At 44.7% G+C, this 27,519-nt stretch overlaps 1 protein-coding gene across 5 annotated transcripts; it reads left to right on the forward strand.

The window, feature by feature from the left end:
* The first annotated feature begins 1,353 nt into the window (after positions 1-1,353).
* Positions 1,354-26,684, forward strand: Arfip (ADP ribosylation factor interacting protein arfaptin). Of its 5 annotated transcripts, XM_084601977.1 has the most exons (9): positions 1,354-1,597; positions 3,223-3,255; positions 5,957-6,184; positions 7,198-7,254; positions 8,269-8,426; positions 11,096-11,212; positions 18,006-18,407; positions 22,298-22,405; positions 24,770-26,684. In XM_084601977.1, exons 1-9 carry the CDS (start codon positions 1,579-1,581, stop codon positions 24,776-24,778), a joined length of 1,131 nt encoding a protein of 376 aa, XP_084458103.1. In that variant the 5' UTR covers positions 1,354-1,578; the 3' UTR covers positions 24,779-26,684. The 5 variants fall into 5 exon arrangements, with proteins under 5 accessions (XP_084458103.1, XP_084458101.1, XP_084458106.1 ...); XM_084601975.1 differs by lacking the exon at positions 24,770-26,684 and having other exon boundaries at positions 22,298-23,658; XM_084601980.1 differs by lacking the exons at positions 7,198-7,254; positions 24,770-26,684 and having other exon boundaries at positions 22,298-23,658.
* Positions 26,685-27,519: the final 835 nt, after the last annotated feature.

Consider the following 27,519-nt stretch of genomic DNA (forward strand, 5'->3'; position numbering starts at 1 on the left):
GTAAGGTTAGGTTCGTTGATAGCATTGCTTTTATGAGTAGCTCAGGTGACAATTTAGTGACAAAAGAGGATTAAGGGGGCAGGAAAACCAGATCGGTAGGTCTTAAATTAATACACCGACTACTAAAGCAATATTCAATAGGCTCGGAAAGGAACAGCAGTTTGCGGCGGATAGCGATCTCGAGGCGCTGCTAGTCAGGCTTCGGATCATGAAAAGGAAATCGCTAGATGAATCCAGCTGGCTGGAGCGCATTCGCCAAGTATTACATGCAGATAATGAATGTAACACGCGTATCGCAAATGAAAGAATATAACAACTGCATGTTACCTGCACTTAGCGCGGAGATTAATGAAAAGAGTTCACTAAAATTGAGGATCATGTAAATAATTATGGAACGAAAGTGGGTCGGGAAACAAATTTGAGTTAATTATATTAAAATAATCAAGAAGAAGAAATAGGTATGGGCAGGACATGTAATGCGAAGAGGGACAAGCGATGGCCGCTCAGATTGGATTCCAAGGGGAGGCACGTATAGCGGAGGGCAGCAGGAAGTTATTTGGGAGGATGATGATTGGGAAGTTTGCTGGGATCAAGTGGGAACAGCTGGCACTATAAGAGCATGGAGGGGTATGTGGGAAAGGTATTTTCCTTGCAGTAGGAGTAGTCACGCTGGTGATGTTGAGAGAAGAAATGTTCCGATCACCACTAAGAAGAATAAAAAATGGTTGCCTGATTAATTCTCGGTTTCACGTAGTTCGTATACGTACGTAGTTCGTAGTTCGTATAGAGCGCGGGGGTTCTGGCCACATCCATTTAAATTACCATAGTGGGAGACCTCAGCTAGTTACGATCTGATTAAATGCCAGTCAGCTGGAACCAGTTGGGAACTCAGTTTGCCCATTTGTAGCTATAGTTAGAAACCCAATCGGTTCTAATTTTTTTTTACTCGCAATCCCGGCTTAGATGGCCTGTGTTCTTTTGGCGAAGGCTGCACGCGCTTTGAAACTTTGCTGCGTATAGAGCGCTCCGTAAAGAAGCGCTCCGAAGAAGCACGCATTATCTGCAACACACCAATATAATCCACTAACAAAGATAAGTGCTGCAAATAACTTAAATGCCGAAGGAATGACGGTGAAAAAAGGGCGCTGAACGGCCCAGCCCTTGAGGCGCTCGTTTGAAACACTCGCGAGATCCGCTTTGTGCGCATGTGACGCACTTTTTTTTTTTTTTTTTTTTTGTGCCTACAGGCGTCAACCGTATACAGCTGTTAGGAGTCGCGTTCACGCAGTCATGTGTTTCCATACGCACTCTCGCAGCGCACGCGAATAAAAAAAAAAAAAAAAAAAAGGAAACGGATCCAGCGCAAGGCAAGCCGCAGACGGCGTTCGTTTCTACGTGTATGCGGCGTTTTTACAAGTAATTCGGCCCACGTGTGAATGCCTTCTTCTCCGCTGGCATGGCGAAAACTGCATTCCTACAACGTGAGAGCAAGTTCTGAGACGAAGGGGCACGTCGTCTGCTAGCGCCTGGACGTCATCTAGCTGCTGCCCTACTCGGCGCTCCTAACCGGCAAAGGCAATGAGCTACAACCTAGAGGGTGCGAAAGAATTTTCCAGCACCACCTATTCGCTCTCCGCGTGGATGTGACGCCCTAATTTTGCTCAGTTCTTGTTTCTCGTTAATGCCATTTGCTTTCACTTTTCGACTTCCCTCTGACGTTCGCATATATGGCGTCCACGGGCAGTCGTGTGCACACGTAGCAGGCTAGGTGATATTTAATTTTGCGTACTGCATAAATTACAGAGAACAAGGTCATATTACGCTAAAGCGTAATAATAGATTGCAGAAATTTATGTACAAAATCCGACTCGCTAGTCCTTTTTTTTTTTTTTTTTTTCACGAAAGCGTCGAAAACGAAAATGAATAAGGCTGTCTTTATTCATTAGCCCTGAAGCAAAGCCTGGTGCATGACTTTTTCCGCAGCTGCACGTGCATGAAAATCTATGGCTGCATGGGTATGCATGTTTCGGTTCAAAATACACTGGGCAGAATCGTGAAGTGAAGACCGCTGCGGACACGCACGCACACACACGCGCACACGCACACGCACGCACGCACGCACACACACACACACACACACACACACACACACACACACACACACACACACACACACACACACACACACACACACACACACACACACACACACACACACACACACACACACACACACACACACACACACACACACGCACACGCACACGCACACGCACACGCACACGCACACGCACACGCACACACACACACACACACACACACACACAGACACACACACAAGAAAAATAAGGAAGTCGAGAGTTTAATTATATTGTGAGTAAGCAATATATATGAAATTGTTCTGTAAAAGCACCGTTAGACAGTGGCGTAGCCAGGCACCTTCCTTTTCTTTCCATTATCGGGTTTTCGAAAATGATAATTACGACGTAGGCGTTCAGGCATGAAAAATGCGCATTTTCTTCTAATCAGCTCTTTATAAATACTCATGCAGACATGGCGCTTAATTATACCCAGTAACAAAAAAAAAAAAAGAATACCATTGGGACCAATTAGGATCTGCAAATGGTTCTATTTGGGTGCAAAATTCCAATCGGATTTTTCAAATGGTGCTCAAGATTCCAATGGAAAATCATCTTCCAATTGGATATTCCCATTGGATATTCGAATTTCCTTTGCAAATTCCAATCGGCCCCTGAGATTGCGAATTGTATTATATCTCCCAACCAAATGATTAGCTGGTTTGCTTAAAAAAAAACTGTGGCACATATACAGCATGCGGCGACTGTCATTCATTTCACGGCGTTCACGCCACAATTCGTTGCATCTGTCACGATAGCAGCGGTGGTGAAAACTTTAATTGCTATGCTAGTTGAGCCTTAGTTTTCTTAGTTAAGACAAAGTCTAGATAATACCTTACACGTCGCTCTGCACATTATTTTTCATTGATATATGTGTAGCTTTTATTATCTATCGAACGAACTCTCGCCTTTAAGCATACAGCAATGTCGAAAATGAGATGAACGTGCGTGTAAACTAAGATTAGCGAAGTACAAACGACCAATAATGTGATTCGCCGCGAGCAATTAAAACATTCCGTCTTACGTTTGTACTTCATTTCTTTCTGACACAGAGAAATCCGTTTCTTTTCACTTTCTTTGACAGAATCATGGATCCTCGCCGGATCGTGTTACGAAGGTAAGAATTGCGGGAGGGTCTATGTGGTTACTACAGCATTAATTATAAATATAAATAATGTTCAATGAGAATGAAAAAAAAAAAGAAAGCATTCTGTGGTACGTGATACTCTGATTATGCCGAAAAGAAAAGAAATCGATTTCTTAAGCAAGGGGATATACAACTAATTTTTATTTGCGGGTTTTAGTGTTTGTAATGATGTATTAGACGTTCTATACACAATTTCGCAAAGGCCGGGTACGTAAAGGACGCTGCCATCACAGACTGCGCTCGTAGTACCGGAAAGAGTTGACGACTCGTCGCTTTACTGCCACAGTCAAACCGGTTTCTCCGAGAATCACAAAATATATATATTGTAAAGATGAAGATATGCTTGAAAGCGTGTGTGCTTGATCTGTCTGTACGCTTCTCATGTTCCGGTACCTCTAATAAACCCCCATCCTACAATATATATATATATATATATATATACCTTGCAATTTACCTTTACCTTCTACCGCTGAAAAGTCATAGTCGATCGAATTGCCCATTTTTTTTTATTCGCCTGTTTTTCTCACTTTCGATCGATGTCAACAGCTGAGAGATGGCTATGACGTCTTAGTCTATGTCACGTGAGGGATAAAAACAGCAATATAAGGACCATATTTAACTTACTCTAGCTACACTAGTGTCGGAAAACACTATTCAAGGTAATGGAGTTTTGCTACACTAGTGCAGCTTGAGTAGATTAAGAAAAAAAAAAAAGATCTTATGACGGCTCCGTCGCCGTTTTAATTATCTCCAACACTAACGCCAGCCTTCCGTAAGAACATGCATCTGTGTTAGAAGAAGAAGCGACTATATTTTAGGATTTTTCTTTCAAATTGGTAATGGTCCTTTCTCAAACGTCAAAACCGAAACCGAAACAGGTGAAGAAAATCAAAATATATTTACTGGTTGGAGGCAAATACCGGGTAGTTAGCCATGTGTTAAAATTGAAATAAAAATGATAACAAAATTGACGTATTTATATTGAAATAATTTATTAGAACATGTTTGCATTGTTAAGAGCATGCAATACGCATGCATTGTTAGGTGCCTTGTGGTCAAATATTTTTGTATTGTGCTCTCCCAAATCAATGTGAGGAGCTTATTTTAAAAAAATTCGATTAACCTGCAGTACCAGCGGCTAATACAAATATAATCTGAAATATTTTATTTTTAACCCTGCTACAGCGTCACTAAACGGCGCTTTCAAAAACTAGTCTTTGCCGGAAGTGACGTATTTGTTACCGCTTTCTATCAGGCAAGCGGCCTTTCTTTTTTTTTATTTTCTGGATAATGGAGTGTACATTTGGTTCACCTGGATTTTATTAGACTTAATGAGCGTGCTGATTTCACGAGGATAGCGTCACGGAGTGCATTGAGCTGGCTGTGTAGGTAAGAACAGTGTGATTTCAATCTTGACATTATTGTCTTGGTCTACGACGCTTCTGCTTGCTGTCAAGGGAGGGTCCGGTACCGTTCCGTGGAAGATTTCGCGATGCTTGAGCTATCAACCTTTGTAAAGCAGTGTTTTTATTATGTTCCAATTTTCCAAGCAGCTTATTACCCCAGGCCGTTGCTTGGACTTTCAGTCGGCGGGCATAGTGCCTATGCTTTGTGGAGACTTTCTATTGATCATAGTTACTATTAGCCGATGAATGGCAGCCTTGAACGCCTCGTTGGAGTGCATGGACAGCCGGTTGTAACGCTTTCGTTTGGTTCATGGTCGTTGCGTTTGATCTTTATATGCCGCGGACCTATGTTTTGCAACAGAGGCACGCAGCCTTTATATTGCTGTTGATTCAGGTTCTTTAAAATGAAGAAGAGATCGCTTTATTCTATGAAAGGTTGTGACGAAGCACACGTCATTCCCTGCATTAGTTTTGCATCTGCGGTGCTCATGGCTTCAGCTTTGCGTAACGGACATTGTGCAATCGGTAATAAGCATCAAGCAGTTAATATTGTCTTTCTAACATTGCTAGGTTTACTCGAATTCTCTTTTACGGGATTAGTTCTTGCTGTGAGTTGAAATCGAACAGCTGTGCCAAATGATGTTGCAGGAACCGGTTCAACTACTGGAATTGATGTAAAGTAGCTGCAGTAGTCGCGATCGGTAAGTTATTCGACGGGCCTCAAGATCTAGTAAAATGGAAATGATTAAGCCGCTTTAATGAGTTGCAATAAAATAATAATAAAAAAATAAGGTTAAGCCGCTTCACTACGTTGCAGCAGCTCCCGGCATCGCGAAGTTGGCACCTGCAAGGTGTCGCTCACGTAACGACAGACACTTGTAGCAAAATTTCTGAGGTTAGGCTGTCTGAGTGTAAGCGGCACTACATAGCAGTAGTTAAAAAGAGTTAACAAAAGCCTATTTATTCTAAGTCACTCATTAAACCATTGTCACACTTAATGAGCGTGAAGCTTGAGACAGTGGCGGAGAATATATTTGCATCAAACATGGTAATATGAAAGCTTGCTGTTCAGAATATGACTGTTTTAGACTGTCACAAATGCAGAGCGGCACTTTACATGTTGATATTCATGTCATTTTTGCGATATGACAAGTTGCATTCGGCACGACATTACATAGATTACATAAAGCATTACATACAGGCCGGATTTTAGGTTTTCAGTTGTAAGATTTGTTGGTCAGGTTGCTTGTGTTGCTTTCTCGCAGTGATGACTGAAGTGTCGTCACCCAGCCACAGTGCGGACTCTGGACGTGAGTTTGAAGAGGACCTGCGCAAGGCCCTGGACGAAGTGCCACCACTCAACGAAAGCCGAGACGTGGTTCACAGTGGGGGCGCAATGCCACACCCTGAAGGTCACCGGCCTAGCCAGCAGCAGCAGCGGACTAGCGCACCACCAAACTCATTTGCTTCACCATGGGCTGCGCAGCCACCTGGTAGGCATGGCTTGTCCTTCAGCTTCCCTCTCTCCTTTTCACTCTACTTACAATCCTTCGAGGTAGACGTGTAATCGACAGAAGATGCAGGAAACAATTCAGATGGGCAGTGACATTCATCTCTATACATATGTGCACCTAAACAGGCTACCAAATAGGGTACACGAAAAGAAAGTTCAATAAATTTAGTGCACATTGCTTCAACAATGTTAAAAGTAATAAACACATTTGGACACTTGAACGTGAGGTACTCACTGAATCATCCTTACTTAATCCTTCATTTTGCTAAGTCATATGAAAAAATACCATACTTTTGAGATCAGATTTGGGTGCTGATAAGATAACGGTAAGACACTGAACCTTTCTTGAATATTACATACTTGTGGGTTTTGTAGTACGGAGATGCCCTAGTGCTCTCTTTTGAGACACTGGAGATGAAAAAAAGAGACACTTGGGAGTATTGGTTATTGCTTTAGTGTAATACACGTTTGGCATGGAATTAACTTATAACGGACAAAGGAATAGCAGTAGGACATAAAGCACTATTGCACTCAGTGTCTTGCAGTGCATTTTTGTGGGACATTAATCAGGTAGTAATGTGGCTACCACAGGTACTTGATCTATTTCATTTTGTATGTGTGCATTAAATATAAAAAAAAGCAAACAGAACATGACACATTTATTGTAAGCCGTAATGCTATCACTGCTATTCCTGCTTGCATTTCTGGGTGTTTTTCTTTGGTAGCCTTGTTATATGTGTAGTGAAGGTGGTGCATTTTTCTTGCTAAATTTAATTTAGGTAAGGCAGTTCTCTTGGTATCCGTATGCATGCAGACTCAATCGTCCAACGTAGAAGTCTAAGCAAGGCATGGCTGCTTGCACAGATGCTTGTGCTGTGTGTACTGCAGCACTTGTTGCCAAGCTTGGCAATGGGAATAGTGCTGGACGTAGCATGGTGGAGGTTCTTGCTGTTTGTGAAATTGAGTGGAGAACGTTTTCTTGTCTCTTCCAAGTGAAAAATGAGGCTTGTGGATTCCTGCTTGGGTGTGGACTCCCCGCAGTGAAACATGGTACATGCTGCTGTTTGCTGTTACTCATTGTTCACATTTCACTTGCGTTCTTGAGGGCAGAGGAACAATTTTGTGGCAAAGCAGGTTGTTGAGGTGAACCTGAAATTCGAATTTACTGTCGGATGGGAACATTTCAAACTAATTTGTGGTAAGAAACCTCCAGCGTGGTATCTTGCAATAAAACCGAAAGAAAGAAATGCATTCATATTAGGTTTATAGTTTTTTTCAGGGATGTGTTCATGCTTCGTTTGAGGCTTGTTTTTGTTCTGCATTTAGCTTTCATGAATTGTAGTGAAAGCAGTTTTACCTGTGGCTCACTGAAAATGGCTTTTTAAGCTGCTGTGTTTGATTGGCTCTGTCAGCAACATTAAGTGTGAAATCCTATAAAAAATAAATTGAATAGTTGCGTGAGGTTACTCACCACTGCTGTTTAATGGAACTCAAGAAATTATAAATAAATTATTGCCTGCTTGGATTGCATAAGTTTAGTGTCCTCTGTGCATGTCAAAGCATTGACATCTCATTTCTTCATTAGCCATCTCGTGCCTCATAAAATTCATTACGCGGGTTGAACATGAACATTGGTTCATGTTTTTGCAGGAAAAGATGTTTACTTCTATGGCACAGCCCTTTTGTCATCAAATATTTGGACTGTGGTTTAAGTAGTTCAATAGCATCAGTATAGCGATGCACGAATACAGCAACCAGATATTGTAGTCAAGCTGTGTTGGCTAAATATCAGTTTATGTTCTGGGTGTTGGGGCAGGTCATGACTTGGGCAATTAGGTTTACATTGATCAACATAACCATGCTAGCATCTGTTGTCTAGATTCAGTATATGTTTGCACTGACTTTATATTTTAATGCTGGTACCTTCATTGCTGTTACCTGAAAGCGAAAAAGCTTATTTGGGCTTGTAACACATTCTCTTAAAGCAACAGGTTGAGCTTGGCAAATAACAATGTCCTGGCTTTTGAGTTTCCTTTTTCAATGCTTGTTTTTCATTCATTTCAGCAACCACAAGTGTTCCACTCACGACTCCCAGTCCCGTGCAAAATGGCAGCGACCCTCGAGTGACCAAGGCTGGCCAGTCCAAGATCGAATACCTCCGTCAGTGGAGTGTCTCGACATACAAGTGCACTAGGCAGATGCTCTCAGAGAAGCTTGGGAAGGTGCGGTCATTGCATGTCCTTAGTTGTCGTGCGTCCGGTTGTTATGTGCAGCTCATACTGCTTGCCACTGAGGCACTGCACAGTGTTGGGTTCTTTGATGCGGGGTGCTGGCTGTGAGATGACATCTTTAAGCAGTACCTCTGTGTTGTGCTATTACTTTTGGGTTTTGCTCAATCATTACAGTACTCCAATACAATTGTCTGTGCCCATATTTCAGTTTAGTTACCTCCATGGACAAGCTTTGATGTCATGCTGACACTGTCCCTGTCAACTGCTGAGTCGATCATATAACAGTGCGGTGCATCGGTTGCCATTGAGTTAGATTAAAGTAGTTTTGGCACTGTTTAGCACGGAATACTCTCATAGTGTAAATTTAATTAGCCGGTTTTAACTAGTGAGTCCCATAATCTTCAGTGTAAGCTTTAAGCAATCACAGGGCATTATTCAGCATTGTATATTGCTCTATGTGTATTGGTTATACAGCTCTGTATCATTTGTTGCAAACAGAAATTTGTCATGAATAATAGCTGGTTTGAAATTCCGCGTATATTGCATTTTGCCATCAAAGCCCACACATACTATGAAAATAATACCTTTTCAGGATCTGAAATGGTTACATTTAGTATATCTAGCATCCTTTCCAAATTTTTACTACTACTTTGAATGCTGTGGAAGGTCTCGACCTGCAGTAGTAGGGGTGGAAGTGCTGCTCCAATTGTTCCATTCTGCTCCAAACTGCTTTCCCTGCTCCATCCTGCTCCAAACTGGCTGCATTGATGTTCTGCCGTTAAATGTAACACAACACGGGAACAATGTCACAGCACCGGGGCCAAAAATATCACTCATCTTCCATTGGGCTTAATACAAATTAAATTTTTGTAAAGGAAGGAAGCATGAGGCATAATAAATATTTGTCCGCATGCAAATTTAGTATGAGCCACAGGAGTTTGAAGATAATTAATAGAAAGAAAAAAAGCACTGCGCACGGGACGCAGCACCTCCTCCCAGCCTTTTGAATCACTGGTGGAGAGAAGCGAGAGCAGCGAGCGAAGCAGGTAGTGCAAACTACTGTGAGCCATTAGGAAGGAAACTTGTCTGACTGCAAAAGCTACACGATTCTGCTGTGAAAACAAGCAGGTACTTCACCATTGAGCCTTTCTGCTAGTGACAAGCATGTCAGGCCTACGGCAGACAAAATCATGCTTGAAGTGTTGTGAATGGGTATGCCAAGCCTTTCAATCACTAGGAAGCTTCTCAGGAGTGTTGGAAAGGCATACGGGTCCTATCGCCAAGATATTAAAAATGAACCCCAGAATTTCTCAAGCAAAGAATGACGAGCCATTGGCAGGAGGTAGTGAAGTAAAAAAAGCTGAAGGATAGAAAGGCTACCCTTCAATGCCATCTATCTATATCCCAAAGCAGCTCCAAAATGCTGGAGCCTGCTTCCATCCCTAAGACCTCTACCATATGTACAAACAGACAAGACGATCGAAGTCGTGCTGCAGTCGTCTGCGATCCCACAGTAAGCAGAAAATGTGGGAGCGGCACTGGCGCATCCTTCAAGGCGCGTTATTGTGGTCCGAAGGCGCCTTAGTGGCAGACACGACAACCAGTGCTCAGGAATTTACTAGCCCAGGCACAGGATGAAAGAGGGTCATGTAATACCCCACATCTGTGGGCTTTGAGGTGTACACTAAATAAAATAAGTCAGATATGCACAATATAAAGAGCAGAAATGTTGTACCCTTAATCTGAACTCCAAATTAGTATCACTGCTAGAGCGCATCGAAGTGGTAGACTCGACATTTCGATCTATCAAGTCAAAATAGGTAAACACTTTAGGTCAGACTATGTGTTGTTCAGTTATGAAGTGCACCAGCAAGCGTTCCGTTTGCTGCTAGCCTGTTCCAAGTTATTGCTAAGGTCAGCCTGCGTTATATATATCTTTAGATGCTTTGGCCGTTTGTCTTGTCAGAGATGAGTGCGAAGTTGAAAAGGCATTGAACTTAAAGAAAAAAAAACATTGGAGATTTTATATTTCAGAAAAAGAAAACTGCAATTATCAAAGGCATTTGACCTTAGAAACATGCTCCAAAACATAATTCAAATGCTCCAAAAGCCTTGTTTCGTTGCTCCAAAGCTTCTCCGAAATGGCTTATTACTGCTCCCTGAGCTGTTCCAAAATGCTCGAGCCTGCCTCTACCTCTGTTGTAGGAACAACCAGAGAAGGCTGTAGAGAATAGATGTGAAGGTTTGCATGAAGAGGTGCTGTTCCTGCAGTGTTTGCATGCATTTTGTATCCAAACATCTTTTATTTTGTTTTATATTATTGTCAGATTGCCTCTAGTTTCATTAGCAGCTTCTTGTTGCAAATCACAGTTTCAAGTTTGTCTTTATCAAGCTTTTTTATTTGATTAGCTGTAGTGTACTTAATATTGGCCGTAACAAAAAGTAGTGTGCTTATTAACCATGGTAAAACGGCATTTGCACCCTTTTTGTAACCTTGTCTTGTCACTGTGCCGTGTTTTCTAATATAATATGCTAAACAGTACATTCTGTACTTTTGTCTTGGGCATTATATGGGAATGCTAACTGGGATATAGTCGTTTAAGTCGGTCTCACTGCTTTTCATTGGCCGGGCGTTCACTGTATGCAACACTTGCTTACAGGGCACAAGGACGGTGGACACCGAGCTGGAAGCCCAGATTGAACAGTTACGGGACACGCAGGCCAAGTATTTACACGTTCTGCGCTTGGCACGCGCCCTCGCCTCGCACTTCCATCAGGTATGTTCCTACTTCCCACTTTCAAAGCTGGTTGCAGATGAACAGTGAAAGCTCTCAAGGCATTCATTTGAAATAGCCATGAGGAGTTGCAAGGCTCACTTTATTCCTTTTTCAGCTTTTGTAATTAAAAACCTTGCATTGTCAGATATACACACTTTATTCTTCCCTTGCATGCATTAGCGTCTTGGTTTCTGTGGATACTCTTATGTGTTATGTCTTACTTCATCTGGCCCTGTCCTCAGTGAAAGGTTTTAAAATTCATCTTTCCTAAATTTGTATATTGATTGAAAAAATGGCAGAGAGGAAATTGCCCGCCCACTGGAAACTTGCCTGACAATTTGCGGCGGGCCAAATTAATAGTTATTTTTAACTCAGGGGAACATTAACAAAAAACTATAATGGCTGATCTACTACTTGACACAGATAACTGGGCAGAAAACATTTACTGCAATGGTGCTCTTGCTGCTGTTCGACTTTGAAAGTGTAGTGTTCATCCGACAGCACATTTTTGCCAGGCCGCTACCGAAGGTCTGATGCGGCCACGGGGAAAGTTAGGCTAGAGGTATCCCGCTTACACTTGCGATACTGCCAAATTGCTCCATTTTTTTGGCAGTATTTACTTGGAGATCTTCTGCCTGGTATATGGCTGGAATTTGCTGTTACGAACACTTGCTTTGTTTACGAATGTACCACATCTTGGCTACTGTCTGTCGTGCAGAAGGAGCTGCATGTTCTGCTCGACTTCCACTCATGATTTTAAAAGAAGGGGGCGAGAGTGGTTATGTGGAGAGGATTGGGTAGTCACATATTCATGCTGCTACGCCATCGGCAGCACCAACGTTCAACCGGCAAATGAACTATGATGAACCTAGCCCCGTATGGCCTCCTCTCTGAGCAACAAAGATGACGGAAGCAGCCATGGGCAAGTGAGGAGTACTCACATTGTGCTGCAGATTGGTAGTTATTAATGAGTCAACAAAGTTCACTGGAGTTGGACTCCTTATAACATTTTTCCACTGTTAACTAAATTTTCAGACTATGTATAGGCCCATTTCTGTTCCAAAGAGTTTGACAACAATGCATGGTTCTGAAATAACTGCCGTCATACTGTCACCTGCAATGTTGTTCTTCTAATGGTGATGTGTATTGTATGCGAATGTATGTTGTGTACTGTGATAGTCAGCACTTCAGCCATCGACATGCACCAGTGCGTTGTGCAACGAAGACAAAGAAGAAGTATGCTGGGCTCGCCGTTGCAAGGTCCTGTCCTCTAAAAGAAGAGACATCTGGGCGAGTTGGTATGGTGACATGATAGAAAAACAGCACATTCAGTTCTGAGTTCAGCGCTCGTCCTGTCCGTTCTTCTCCTCCGTGCACGTCTTTTGCGCTGTTTTTCTATCATGTCCTGTCCTCACAGCTCTCCATCTGAGCGTCAATAAACGCCCTATTACAATTGGCGGAGGTGCCGGAAACGATCCCACCCAAACTGGAACTGCGAAGCCGTACACTACCCTCTACGACCGCCATGCAAGACGAGTCCACTTCGACGCTGCCGGCCGTTCCACCCACGATCATGTGTGCTGGCGTCGTGCGCCAGCGTGACCCTTGCCTGTTCAGCGGCACGGCCGATCAAGATGTCGACGACTGGTTGTCATCGTATGAAGGAGTAAGCAGCTACAACAAGTGGGATGACTCATACAAGCTCAGTAACGTCATATTCTATCTGATGGACGTGGCGAACCTCTGGTTTCGCAACCATGAGGCTGACCTGTCATCTTGGTCGACATTTAAAAAGAATTTCGCGGAAGTGTTCGGCCGCCCGGCAGTGCGTAAGCTTCGTGCCGAACAACGTTTACACGATCGTGTTCAGCGCGCTGATGAGACCTTTACCAGCTACATAGAAGACGTCGTTGATCTCTGCAAACGAGTCGACCCTGCCATGCCGGAAGCAAACAAAATCCGCTATATCCTCGAGGGCATTTCTGAGGACGCCTTCCAGATGCTGGTAGCGAAAGATCCCACCAGCGTTAGTGAACTCGTGAAGCTTTGCCAGAGCTACGACGAGCTCCGCAAGCGGCGCGCTTCTAGGCGCCGCTCCAGTGTGTGCGACGAAGGCGTATCCGCATTAGCCCTGGGTGGTTCGCCAACTTCTGAAGGGAGCCCGCTGAATCAAAAGATCAAAGATTTTATTCGTGAAGAGGTCGCACGTCAGATCTCACTCCTTCCCCATTTTCAAGACTCGGGCCGCCTCGTTCCTGAACTGGCTCCATCTTTGGCCCCTGCTATACGCCGTGTCGTGCAAGAACACGTCGCTGATGTCTTGCCGTCCAACCCCGTGGTGCCGCCTGTGACGGCACCTCTCACGTATGCCCAAGTAACGGCTAGGCCACCACCTTCGCCCACGTCTGCCTCCTATGTGCAGGTCCCTGCCTACCGTTCACCGCCGCATGCTGAGCCTTCGTTTCAAGCCCCACCCTCAAGGTTCCGCCCACATCCTATGAAACCTTGGCGTACTACGGACAACCTTCCGATTTGCTATGCCTGCGGTCGGCCGGGCCATGTTGCGCGCCTTTGTCGCCAGCGCCTCCAACCTTCACAGCCTGACATTCGACTTTACCCGTACGATACCGACTCACGCTCGCAAATGATTCCGCCCGGTTCTCAATTTGTCCCACAAGATCGCCAAACCTATACCACTCGTCGATCACATTCTCCTCGGCGCCGATCGCTTTCTCCAATGCTGCGACGTTCTACCAGCACCGTTGAGGGAAACTAACAGTCGCAGTTCCGGGGGCAAGAACTGCGCTTGTTTCGAATTCCTCAAGTCCTCCATGTCGTCCCGCTAATGTTATCAAAGTTTCTGTAGAAGGCGCCACAGTTCTCGCTCTCGTCGATACCGGTGCAGCCGTCTCCGTCATCAGTGAAGCGCTCTGCCGTCGAATTCGCAAAGTGACCACTCCGATTTCCGACTTTTCGCTCCGCACCGCCTCATCACAGCACATTCACCCCTCCGCATCTTGTACAGCCCGTGTGCTCATTCAAGACGTCTTGTACCCCATCGAGTTTATTGTTCTGCCGAACTGCTCGCATGATATCATCCTCGGATACGATTTTCTATCGACTCATCAAGCCGTTATTGACTGTGCTCGTGCGCAAATTGCCTTCGCCCCCCTCTGTGATGCCCCCTTCTGTGATACCCCTCCCCGCACTGCAAAACTTCTCGTCGCCCATGACACCGACATTCCTCCGTTCTCTGCTGCCCTCGTACCACTGTCTTGTGAGTGGGTAACTTCTTTGACTGCGATTTTTACACCTTCCGAAGCCACCTCCCATCATCCCTGCCTCCTTTTTTCGTTCGCAGTTCTCGAAATTCAAGACGGCAAGAGTGCACTTTACGCCTCGAACCCATTTTCTTGCCCAGCAGTCCTGCTCCGTGGCGAATGCATTGGACGTCTTGAAGAGCTTGATCCCAGTCATATCACCACTCTTGCTGACTCAACCCCCTCCTTCGACGTTAGTCTGTGCTCTTGCGATGTTGCGACCGCTTCGACGCCCTCCGACGTTTTCCAACATGCTATTGATGCTGATCTTCCACTTGCGCAACGTGATCAACTTGTCGCCCTCTTGCAGAACTTCGCTTCTTCATTCGACTTTCCTCAAACTGACTTGGGCCGCACGTCTGTCGTAGAGCACACCATCGACACCGGTAAAACTGCACCTTTGCGCCAGCGCCCCTATCGCGTGTCGGCTCCGGAGCGCCAAGTAATTGCTGATCATGTGGACGACATGCTCCGTCGTGGTGTCATTCGGCCATCCCACAGTCCCTGGGCGTCTCCAGTTGTGTTGGTACCTAAGAAAGATGGCTCCTTCCGGTTTTGTGTCGACTACCGCCGGCTCAACAAGATCACGCGCAAGGACGTCTATCCTCTGCCACGCATCGATGACGCACTAGACTGCTTGCAGGGCGCCGAGTTTTTCTCCTCGTTGGATTTACGATCTGGCTACTGGCAGGTGCCAATGGCTGACGCTGACCGCTCTAAAACTGCCTTCATCACACCAGATGGATTATATGAATTCAACGTCATGCCCTTTGGGCTTTGCAATGCCCCGGCCACATTTGAACGCCTCATGGACACTGTGCTTTGTGGATTCAAGTGGCGAACCTGTCTTTGCTATCTCGATGATATCGTAGTCTTTTCTACCGATTTTCAATCCCACCTGCTCCGACTGAAGGACGTTCTCACTTGTCTCGCTACCGCCGGCCTCCAACTGAATCTGAAGAAGTGCCGCTTTGCTGCTCGCCGACTAACAATTTTAGGTCATGTCGTTTCTAAGGATGGCATTCTTCCCGATCCCACCAAACTTCGTGCAGTTGCCGAATTCCCACGCCCAAAATCACTGAAGCAGCTACGAAGTTTCATCGGCCTGTGCTCCTACTTTCGCCGCTTCATCTTAAATTTCGCCTCTATTATTGCTCCTCTCATCCAGCTCCTCTCCGGCAGCTCCGACCTCTGCGCATGGACACCTGCTTGTGATGACGCCTTCAACACTTTACGCCGTCTTTTAGTTTCGCCTCCCATCCTCCGCCACTTCGACCCGAATGCGCCAACTGAGATTCACACTGACGCTAGCGGTATTGGGATAGGCGCCGTTCTCACCCAACGCAAACCTGGTATCCGAGACTATGTGGTGGCGTACGCAAGCCGCACCTTGACCAAGGCAGAGTCCAATTATTCTGTTACGGAAAGAGAATGCTTGGCCATTATTTGGGCCATCGGCAAATTCCGTCCGTATGTCTATGGCCGACCATTTTATGTGGTCACTGATCATCACGCTCTGTGCTGGCTGGCGTCCCTCAAGGACCCGTCCGGCCGCCTTGCTCGCTGGGCTCTTCGCCTCCAAGAGTATGACATTCGTGTCATATATCGCTCAGGCCTCAAGCATACTGACGCGGACGCTCTTTCGCGCTCACCGCTGCCTCCCTCTTCGTTGTCTGATGAGATCTGCGCCTACGATTTGTCTTCGCTTGCCACTATCGACATGGCCACGGAACAGCGGCGCGACCCTTGGATATCTATACTTCTGGACTTTCTTTCAAGTCACTCTCCAGGTCGTTTGTCTCGGGCGCTTGCCTGCCAAGCTCACCATTTTTCAATTCGTGACGGGCTGCTCTATCGCCGCAATTATCTTCAAGACGGAAGGAAGTGGCTTTTAGTCATCCCCCGTCATCTCCGCTCCGAAATTTGTGCTGCTTTCCATACTGATCCCCAGTGCGCCCACGGCGGAGTGTTGAAAACCTACACGCGCTTGCGTCTACGCTTCTTCTGGCGTGGAATGTACCGCTTTGTCCGCCATTTTGTCCGCTCTTGCCAGTCTTGCCAACGCCGAAAAACTCCTCTCAAGTCCCCTGCTTCGTTGCAGCCGTTGCCCTGTCCTGCCCGTCCGTTTGATCGTGTCGGCATAGATCTATACGGTCCCCTTCCTACAACTTCAGCTGGCAACCGCTGGATTATCGTGGCAGTGGATCATCTAACCCGCTACACTGAGACATCATCATTGCCCTCTGCTTCCGCACGCGACGTGGCTGCCTTTATTCTGAAAAACCTGGTTCTTCGCCATGGTGCCCCTCGCGAACTGCTCAGTGACCGCGGACGCGTTTTCTTATCAGACACTCTTGAGGCTCTCCTGAAAGAATGCCGCATCATACACCGCACCGCTACCTCGTACCACCCTCAGACGAATGGACTGACAGAACGTTTTAACCGCACTCTCGGTGACATGCTGGCTATGTACGTGAACACCGACCATTCCAATTGGGACCAAGTTCTACCGTTTGTTACTTACGCATATAACACCGCGACACAGGCCACTACTGGATTCTCTCCATTCTTTCTCCTTTACGGGCGCGAGCCACCCTGTACTATGGACACACTTTTTCCCTACCGCCCTGACGTTTTCGAATCTTCCCCGCTATCCGATGCCGTCACGTACGCAGAAGAATGCCGTCAGCTCGCCCGCTCTCTCACAACAGAAAATCAGTGGCAACAAAAATACCTCCGTGATACCGGCGAAGATTCGTCATATCTCCCGAACACACTGGTGTGGCTCTGGGTGCCCTCCACAACCCCTGGCCTTTCAAAGAAGTTTCTTGCTCGCTACCACGGGCCATATAGGGTCCTCCAGCAAACATCTGCAGTCAACTACGTAGTTGAGCCCGTCACGCCCTCTGCGGACTTGCGTCGCCGTGGTCGTGAAACAGTTCACGTGAACCGATTGAAGCCATTCTATGACCCCGCTGTGCTTTCCGCGCCATAAGTCGCCAGGATGGCTCCTTTTTTTTTTACCCGGGGGGAAAATGTACTGTGATAGTCAGCACTTCAGCCATCGACATACACCAGTGCGTTGTGCAACGAAGACAAAGAAGAAGTATGCTGGGCTCGCCGTTGCAAGGTCCTGTCCTCACAGCTCTCCATCTGAGCGTCAATAAACGCCCTATTACAGTTGTTATGTATAGCTTTAGGTTTCATCATAATGCTATTTTACTTGTGTGAAAATTTGTAGTGCTACATACAGTCAAGTGTTTGCACTGGACTGCATGTATAAAATTAGGCATCAATGTGTGTATAATGGTCTTCATTTATAGTATTTGTCCAGCTGCTAAATATCAGGCTCGCCCTTGTGCATATCTTTAACATTTTATTTGATTCAAAACTGTACTGTATAAAAGCCAGTAGTGGCATGGAAAAGCAGACAAGCTATTAAGGATTCGTTGCTGCGGTTTCTCGTGCAACAGGTGGTCCAGACCCAGGGCTGCCTGGCGGAAGCGTTCCAGGAGCTTGCACACCGCAGCCCACCACTGCAGGAGGAGTTCCGGTACAATGCCGAGGCGCAGCGGTCTCTGAGCAAGAATGGCGAGACGCTGCTCGGAGCGCTCAACTTCTTTGTCTCCTCCCTTGCCACCCTCTGCCACAAGACCATCGACGACACGCTGCTCACCGTGCGGCAGTATGAGAGCGCCCGCCTTGAGTACGATGCGTACCGCACTGACTTGGAGGAGCTGACCCAGGGCACCCAGGGCACGGCCATCTCCTCCAAGATGGACGAGGCCCAGCGCAATTTCGCCATCCACCGGGACAAGTACGAGAAGCTCAAGGCTGATGTCACCATCAAGATGAAGTTCCTCGAAGAAAACAAGGTGCTCTATCCTTCTGTCATTGCTTTCATGAGAAAAGTACTAAGGTAGTGTGGGAATGTCTCTCCTGGCTAAACTGCAGGCTCCTTTTGTGCACTCCTGATTGGTGTTTAGTGGTGGATATAGCTTGGCACCATGTCTGGCTGTAGTGCTTCCACTCTGCCCTCCTCCAAATAGACTTTTTTTTTTTTTTGCTACAGTAAATCTTAATTCGGCCTTCACGAGGCGAGGAAAAATGTTCGGAACATCTGAAAGGTCAAATTACGGAATGGTTCTAAAATGCTTCTGAAGACCGTTTTTATTACAGTACTTAAATATTTTGTGGTTACATTCCCGGTTCATACAATTTCCTGTTTCATACGCTCAAAATTTCATGCAGTAAATCATCTTCCATTAACTTACCTATGCTATTTTTCTCTTGGTTAATACGTTCCCAGATAACACGATTTCCCGATTATACTACATTCGAAATTTCGACAAATTGTGGTCGTATAATATGTTGTGCGATCAGCCAGTGCTTATGACATAAAAAACTGATTAGCAGCGTTCACCGGCCACAGTTGGGTCCCTGCAGCACACAGACGCAGAGGCGAAAAAAAAAGACTAAAGAAAGGGCTAAAAAAAGAGCTGTGCATACTGGATATCGATAAACGCTAATCAACACTTTTATGCAGTGAAAGTCTCAATTCTAAATACCTTTATGCCTCATTCAGCAGTTAAATTTTTGAAAATCTGGCAGTTCGGACCGTGTTTTTTCCCGGATGTTTTTTATCTGCATCTGCTTAAAAAATATCGAGGTTTTACTGCCATATGAAATTAAAACTGAGCAACGGCAACGATTTTTTGCATTTTCATCATGTGCTCTGCTTTATGCACACTGTTAAGAATATTGAAGAAGTCCTGCAAAAATCATGAAGGCCTACACAGCCCTGTTCACAATGTGATGCAGTAGCAGGGGGGCCTCTTCACAAACAACTCCGCTGCATTTTGTGAATGCTTCATCTCATGGACTGCGATGAAGCATGCTCATAAAACAACGGTTAAGCGTACTTGGAAGTGGCGCACGTGGGTGGAAGAGTGGTAAATATGAGTAGGCGTCAAACTTGTCTGCCATCATCTAAAATAACAATTCTAGAGAGCACCTTGGACCACTAAAGTGTGATGAGGCGAAAGTGTCTATTGCACTTTGGTCCAGAGCCCTCCACTACGGCACCTCATTCTCTCTTTTTTCACTCCCTTTTCCTCCTTCTTAAGGCTTGGAGAACTGTTCGCGGAGATTTGTGACAGATACTACGCCTTTTCTTTCCTGTAAACCAATTTGAAACATCGCTGATACCTGCTGTACTGTGTCTGCTTCTGCATGCTGTGTAGTGCTGCGTTCGAGGAAGCGACAAGCGAAAGGCGTCGCACGGTCACTTCGATCAGATGCCAGGCGGGGTCAGCTTCATATATGCATGAATCGCATGGTAAAGTCGTGACCAGATGGAACATCAGCATGATGTCAGTTCCGGTTATTAGATATGGCTGGATGTGACGTCATGACGTCACATCCAGTCATGGCGTCGCCAGGTGATGACATCATGGTCAGTCATCTCTGTCATTATCATCAATATCAATAATTACCTCTAACTATCATTATCGATCACTATCTACCACTAACCAGAGGTGACGGAGGAGAGCTAAGATACATTTCTCAGGTAGTGGCACTTTGAGACTCTACACATGCCCCCTTCGCTTCTTTCTTTGAGGCTCTGCGAATTTATTTTCAACAACCTTGGGGAGCTTAAGCGGTATGCGAGGCGGGTCCATCTCTCTAGGCAGTGGCAGGTGCGCTAAACTGAGGAGGGGACACACGGGTAGATGTGGTTCTCCAATCCACCCCTTCTCATCAGGTAGTGCAACCGCCTTACGAATGCAATTATGCATTCAAAGCAGACTTCCTTTTCTTAGTCCATGTCTCACGTGTTGAACTACCTCTACACTGGCTCCTTTCATTATAATTGTGCCCAGTTCGCGTAATTCAAATTGCTCTGCTGAATAACGCAGGACAGAAGGCTCGAATTTTTACAATTCAGAATTAGTGCACAATAAAAAATTTTTTTGATCTTTGGATCTTCATTTATCCTAAAATATTTCTTGGTTTTTATAGCTTCAAGTTACTGAGGGCTAAGTGTACTACTGTTCTGCAGAAAATAAGTGTAAAAAAGATTGCCGACAGATGCAGCTGGAATGTAGCAGAAAGTGTAACGTGTGGTCCGGTTGCTGAAGACAACATGCCCTGCATGCCTACGAAGTGTCGGTAGATTGGATTTGGGGTTTCATGGCCGAATGCCAGTGGTGCATTGCATTGTGCATTCTTCGGGTCTAGTGAAAGTATGGGCTTACGTGTATCTATTTCGGGTGGTCTTGCACATAATGTGGTGCAGCTTACAACTGTATTCTAATGAGTATGTGTTGGAAGGGATTAGTGATGAAGAAAATAGCAAAATGCGTGTATGCAAATGAGGATCTGTCATGTGTAACAAGCTGTAGACGTCTTTTGTTTAATTCCTAGTCACTGGATGATAAACTCAAACACAGCGAGAGATCAGTCTCTCATTTTACAGACAGGAACTTCTCTGCAGTTCTTGCCCATTATAAGAGGGCTCGACCGCAGTTGAACTTATTGTTCTCCTTCATCATGGAAGAAACTCTCATTTCTTTCACAGTGGTTTTGGATGCTTCGCCTCCTTGCATTGCTGCACGGCAGGGAAACCATCCTGGGCAGCCGACTGTCGCAGTTTTCTATTTCATGTTGTATCCCCCATGAACAATCCATCCATGTGGTAGCAGTTTGCTCAGCTAAGTTGAACAGCGGACCTTTAAAGAGCAAAGAAATATATGGCAAAGTATGTAAGAAAATATGAGGAAAAGATAGGAAGTACTAGAAGCCTCAGGGAGAGAAAAACAATGGTGTCGGCATGGTGTTTGTCACATTTTATTTGCTACCTGCTGCCCACCATGGTTGGTACGTGAAAGAACCATCTTTTTCAGTTAGCATGGGGCGAAGTGGATAAAAGGAAGTTCTTCGTTTAACTTGTAGGGCAGAGGAAGAAGAGGCTTGGAAGGTAGCCCATGTTTTAAAAAAATAATGACTGTGAAATTGATGCTGACCTGTTGGGCAGAGGAAGGAGAGCCTTGAAGGTAGCCCCTGTTTTAAAAAAAAAAGTTATGACTGTGAAATTGATGCTGACCGGGAATCTACTCAGCAAAAAATTAAAGTGGCTGTGGGTGAGAGTGACTGAGCAATGAGCATGTAGTGAAATTTCTCAGCAATGTTGAGCAATGAACTTTTAATGAGGAAAGAAAGACTTGTTACATTATGCTGTATGACAAACAAAATATGAGGGACAGATAAGAGGTATTAGAGAAGCAGTTAAAGACAAGGAAAAGCCTAATTCTAACACATTGTCATTCCATAATTATAGTTAAGCATTTCCATTATTTCTTTTTATGCCTCTCCCCTTTGCACCTGTGCAACATCGAGATGGAAGCTTGCAGCTGCATTCCAGCTCGTCACGCTGCGTGCCTCCAGGTTTGGCCTGCTCGTATGTTTGCACACATGCGTTCAGTCACTAAACCATTGAATATTTTTAACTCAGTAGCCAGGGAATAATTTGATCCGGGAACGTGTTGATCGGGAAATAGTGTAACTCTCTAAGACGTCTTTAGAATGTCAACAAGGTTTTACTTTACTCGCAAACTGCAACATGGTTGCTGGAAAAGGCCCCAACAGAGAAAGTGTTTTAAAAGAATGCAGCTAACAAATCTCATACTGTGGCTTTATCTTTGGCAGACTTAATTGGAGTGGAGCCCTTACACGTCACACTTTCATTTGCTGCCCCACTTTGCAGGTGAAGGTGATGCACAAGCAGCTGCTGCTTTTCCACAATGCGGTGTCATCTTACTTTTCGGGCAACCAGGCCTCTCTCGAGGCCACCCTCAAGCAGTTCAACATCAAGGTGAAGAATCCAAACTCCAACTCCCCATCCTGGCTGGAGCAGTGAAGCTACCGCCGCTGCTCCATGCTGTCCGGTGTCCACCTCAACTGCTCTCTCTCTCTTGAGCGTCACTCGTCTTTTGACGTTTCTATTAGAGTTCACGTGTGGCTGGCAAGTGAGGGGTTACAGAGGCGACTCATTGGTCTCTGATGCTGACCCACAGATGTGTTCTTTTTTTGGAAGGCAATTGGGCAGCTGCGTGCTTAGTACTTTGCTTTGAATGCATTGACTTTGTTTGCTCAGAGCCCCGTAGATTAAAAGAAAACGCATGAATGAGCAAGGTAGCAGGAGACTCGTACTACTGCACAGGTCAGAATTTGCTACACAGTTGCTTTCATTGCAAAAAAAAAAAGAAAGAGCTTTAGCAGCACAGCTGTGTAGTCATTTGCTTTTATTAGCCTTGCTGGTTAACGTTAATGGGTACATTGGCCTCAGTAATGCAACGAGAGGAGTGCTCCGCCTTCTGATGCCACCTAGCTCACTCTGTTCTGTTCTCACGCCACAGTCGACTTGGATGCGAACTCTACACCCCATTTAGAAGAGCGGCACAGTTTCAGGGATGGGCTTATTGAGGTTACTTCTTGCAGGAATTACAAGGGAGGTTACCTTGGTTGGTGATCAAAGTCTGGTAGGGTTCTGCAGCAACTGGTCTCTTATGTAATGTCTTTGTAAACGTCTGCTGTCATTTTGTAGAAGTAGGCCATTGGCGGTTCTCTGGGTAGTGCTAACCAAGTGACTTGCATTTTTATCACTGTTTGCCATTTGTCTTTTGAGTGCAGGACTGGAACTCTTCCTCATTGTTTGTATCTCTTTCATTTACTCAGATTAGGTCGGTCATGTTTGCTCGCAGCTCACTGGTCCACTCTAGTGACTGCCAGGTAATAAGAGTGCACTGGGTGGTGGTCTGTGCTGTAACTACTGTTATATTTCTTAACCCTGGCAGCATGGTGCACAGTCGAGCTGTTTTCACAGCTGTGATGTCGCTTTTGAGGTGATGGCTTTCACTGTGGTGATGCTCAGGGCATCCGTTGGCGCAGCCTGAAAAGGAGGCTTTTCAGACCCTACACTTGCTTGCTTACTGCAATCAGGGAGTTGGACAGAACAGAGTACAGCTCTGTCTTTGCTCGTTGAAACCATTTGTCCAGAGGACTAAAGTCATATCTGTGTACAGGAGCACTGCTGCATAAAACCAGAAAGCTAAGGGGTTTTTTTTTGGCTCAATGCAAGTGAAATAGTAAAAAGCTCCCTCTGTTGTAGTCAAAGAAAGCCGAACAAGGGTTAAAGGGAAGCCTCAGTTCGCTAGCCAGTGTTTCAACAAAAGTAGACTTGTCTTCATCTGAGCAGCACCATCAGCACTGTTTGGGTATATATATATATATATATATATATATATAGTTTTTGTCCTATATATATATATATATATATATATATATATATATATATATATATATATATATATATATATATACCCAAACAGTGCTGATGGTGCTGCTCAGATGAAGACAAGTCCACTTCCAATAACAGAGACAGGCTGTAAAGCTGAGGGAGGCCATGGTTCTATAACAATAAAGGAAACAGCTTGCCATGTTAATCCCCTCTCTGCAAAGCTTTATGAGTACAGAGAGAAGCCAGGCTGTACACATATTTTGTTGGATTAGCTTTTCTTGTTTAAATCCTTCTCCAGTAATTTTTGAAGCTGCCATTCACTGCTGCTAGGTGACACTGTGATCAGATGGTAGAATGCTCAAGGAAATTTGAGATTCTCTAGCAGTATGTGATTGCCTTCTGGTTTTAAAACTAGATAATGTGTTTGGTTGTGATCGTAGCTATGGCCCAGTAAAATTTGATCGCACTACATACATATAGTATTTTGCAAGTGTTTTTTTTTTCTATGTCATTAGGATGCATGTTTCACAGATCAGTGCAAAGCTCTTATTTTAATTTGTCACTATAGAGTTTGTGTACATTTTATGCTTTGATTTCTGTCTCTTCTGTAACCATTCCACTTTGCCAACATATCAGGCAAGGCACCATTCACTGAACACTTTTTCAACACGAGATGATGACAATGACAAGGAAAAATAGTGTGTGGTCGAATTGCAATGGTATTGCCCTGATGTGGCCGGCTGTATAGGGATATAAAAATGCAGTTCATTGTTTGCTATTGGTAGTCCATTTGTAGAAGCGAAGGAATCCTCTGTGGAGTGTGGAAGGTCTTGTGCCTTTGCTTAGGGTACTTCAGAAAGGGGCACATATACTCTCAATTTTGTTCTCGAATTTTGAGCAGTCTTCTTTCTTTTTTTTTTCTTTTTTCTTTTTTTGCAGCCACATTAGAAGGAAGCATGGCCGCCGGCGTCTTTGTTACGACACCAGAAAATGATGTGCTAAGCGGGTTGTCCTACTTCGAATAGTTGTGCAGAAAGGCTTGTTCAAGCACAGTGAGGGGAGTACTATATACATAATTGATGTGCCTCGTGAAATGCTCTTCTTTGCCTTGGGCCTCCTGTGTTCTTCTCTTCTTAGTTCACGCTTTTGCTGCTTCTGATTGCACAATTTCTTTTGTGTGTGTGTTGCCACTGTTCTAGTCAGACATGAAATTGTGTGCCGTTGCTTTCACGCTTTGCCAAAAGATAGAAAGGGGTTTCATTGTGTGCACTTGTAAATAAGAGTAAAGACTGTACTGGTTTGCTCTTTCTCTCTCTGCTGGTGCCTCTATCAAGCATGTGTAATGTACTGTGTGTTTGTAGGTAACATATTTTTATGCTTTCACAGAAGTTTGCACAGCACTTTGAGTGCAGTGCAGATCTTTTCAGGCTTGACTGTGACAGGTCAGCAAAGCACTGTTGTGGGCTAGATTGGCATACTTCTGTAGCATGAGGTTGATCCAAGTCATACTGAAGTGCTTTTTTTTTTCTTTTTGCTTGCCTTGCATTCCAGGGTGCCACATTGTTTTAAGGAAGTGGCACATTGTAGTCAGATGCCCACACTTTGCACTGACCTCAAGAAGTAGTTTATGTTTAAGGGGTCCTGAAACGCTTTCTTTGCTAATAAAGATCTAGTAAGAGTATGAATGCTGTGTGAACGACCTCAGAGTCTTAAACCTGCTAGGAACTTGTAATAAATCCCTCCTCCCCCACCCTCCTTCTGTGTTTCTATGCCATCTCTACTAGCTCCTTATAGTACACAAAAAAAAGAGCTATTAGCTGGATTCATGCAGCATTGCAAATGGTGGGTGCCATTTGAAGCACAGCGGCAAAGAAGGAAAACGCAGGTGAAGCAGACATAGTGGATTGCACGCGTAAACCGGTAGTAATTGGCTCACACGCATGCGTGAAATATATGAAATGTGACAATATCTAGTGCGGTCACTGTGTAAAGAACCACAGAAGTAGTTTTTGAGGGTTCTGTAGGACTTAGAAAAGGTGATGGAAACTTTCAGAACTTCGGAGGGGCAGTTATCAACCTCTGCGCTTTGAAATCGCCTGTGAAAAGTTCTTGCTGTGTGCAGTTCGACGGGGGGTAGCACTTTGCACTGAAGAAAGCCTGCAGTTTTGGCTAAAAAGTGTTTCAAGGCCCCTTAAGGCAGTTTTTGTCCTATGTCCAATTCAATATTGAAAATGAGCAGATGCCATGCATGAGTATGCTGTCTTTGAGCTTTTATAACTTATGTACATCCAATAGGCTCTCAATTTCTACTATTTGAACCAACACACAATCGTGATCTAAAGTGCATTGAATTACATTATTCCAGCTGGTCTTTTTCCATTTATGCATTTTAGTCTGCAACTCCCTGTTCATTTAATACTTTCAAAATGATTTAAATAGCAGTGGCACTGATTTCGCTGTTGGCTTTGTAATGCTTGTATTTATTTCAGTAATGTCTGCATGTGCTTGTCAAATTTTCCTACTTTTAGGCAGTAGAATAGATTTGGAGCTTGTATACATTACTACTAGATCATGGTGGAACTGCCAGCACATTGCATGAAATTGTTTACCTTAGCAAATGTGAGCTACATAATGTCACGGTTGCATCCTTTCTGTTAATTTTATTTAATAATTTGCATAATACAGTAGATCCTGTTTGTGCCATACAGGCATTAGCCGCCAGCCATTACTGTTGCAAGCTTCTGAACTGATGTGCATTATTTTTCTAAGGACCGAACTCAAATAGGCTGCCTGAATTACCGCTTGCTTATGTTGATCCACTCTTGGAGGTCAATAAAAAAATGTGCATCTGTAAGCGTGCTTTTCAATTATTTCACACAGAAAGCTTGTTCTGTGGTTCAATGATTTTTTTTGTAAGAACGTGGTAAAACACGTTGTAGAGAAGCAAACAGGAAAGCTGTTTACTGTGTTTCATTGCACCTTATTGATGGTTTATGAAAGCTGATGCAAGTTCTCAGTGTCGTGAGGCATGAACTGATCTCTGAAATCATTTTGTTAGCGGTAAAAAAACAAACACAAAGAACACGAAACACAAGGGACACCCGCTTCGTTTTTTTACCGCTAACAAAATGATTCCAACAAGAAATTACCATCGAGCCCAACTTGAAGTTTTAATGTTCTCTGAATATTCGGTGTTACAGCATGCCGAAATGAGGTTAGAGAGAATTTTTTAAAAAGTTGACGGTGAGAAATTTCATGTAGTGACTGCATATTAAAAGAACTGATTTCTTCTAGATGGAATCGGTCTTTCTGATATCTGATTGCTGATAGGGATTCCATGCAACGGAACTGTGCTCACTGAGGGTTTGGATGAATATTTTCTAGGCTAAAAGCTTTAGATGGCATGGGGCTGCACGTATACTGCAGATGCCTAACTCGCCAGAGTGTTTTGTTAAACAGTGGTAAATTTCAACCGAATTGTACTGCATGTGAAAAGCAGCGAGAAGTACTTGCATTCTGTTCATTTGAAAAAAATGATAGAGCTCTTACCAAACTATGTCCCCACACTGTCACACCGAGGTAGATTCCTGTTCATGCTGGAATCCCAGGCAATGAGGTTGTGCATCACGTCGCCCGCGAATTTCAGTACTGGGCTCCCGGGATTCCCGGTCCACCCACGTGGGATGCTA

This window comes from Amblyomma maculatum, chromosome 4, assembly GCF_055883805.1.
Source record: "Amblyomma maculatum isolate TAMU_Amacu chromosome 4, ASM5588380v1, whole genome shotgun sequence".
Classification (NCBI taxonomy): Eukaryota; Metazoa; Arthropoda; class Arachnida; order Ixodida; family Ixodidae; genus Amblyomma; species Amblyomma maculatum.

What these genes read in the sequence shown, in the direction of transcription:
- Arfip (XM_084601975.1), top strand. An exon ending in CGCCGGATCGTGTTACGAAG is followed by an intron (nt 3,256 to 5,956) that starts GTAAGAATTGCG and finishes GCTTTCTCGCAG; the next exon opens with TGATGACTGAAGTGTCGTCA. An exon ending in TCTCAGAGAAGCTTGGGAAG is followed by an intron (nt 8,427 to 11,095) that starts GTGCGGTCATTG and finishes ACTTGCTTACAG; the next exon opens with GGCACAAGGACGGTGGACAC.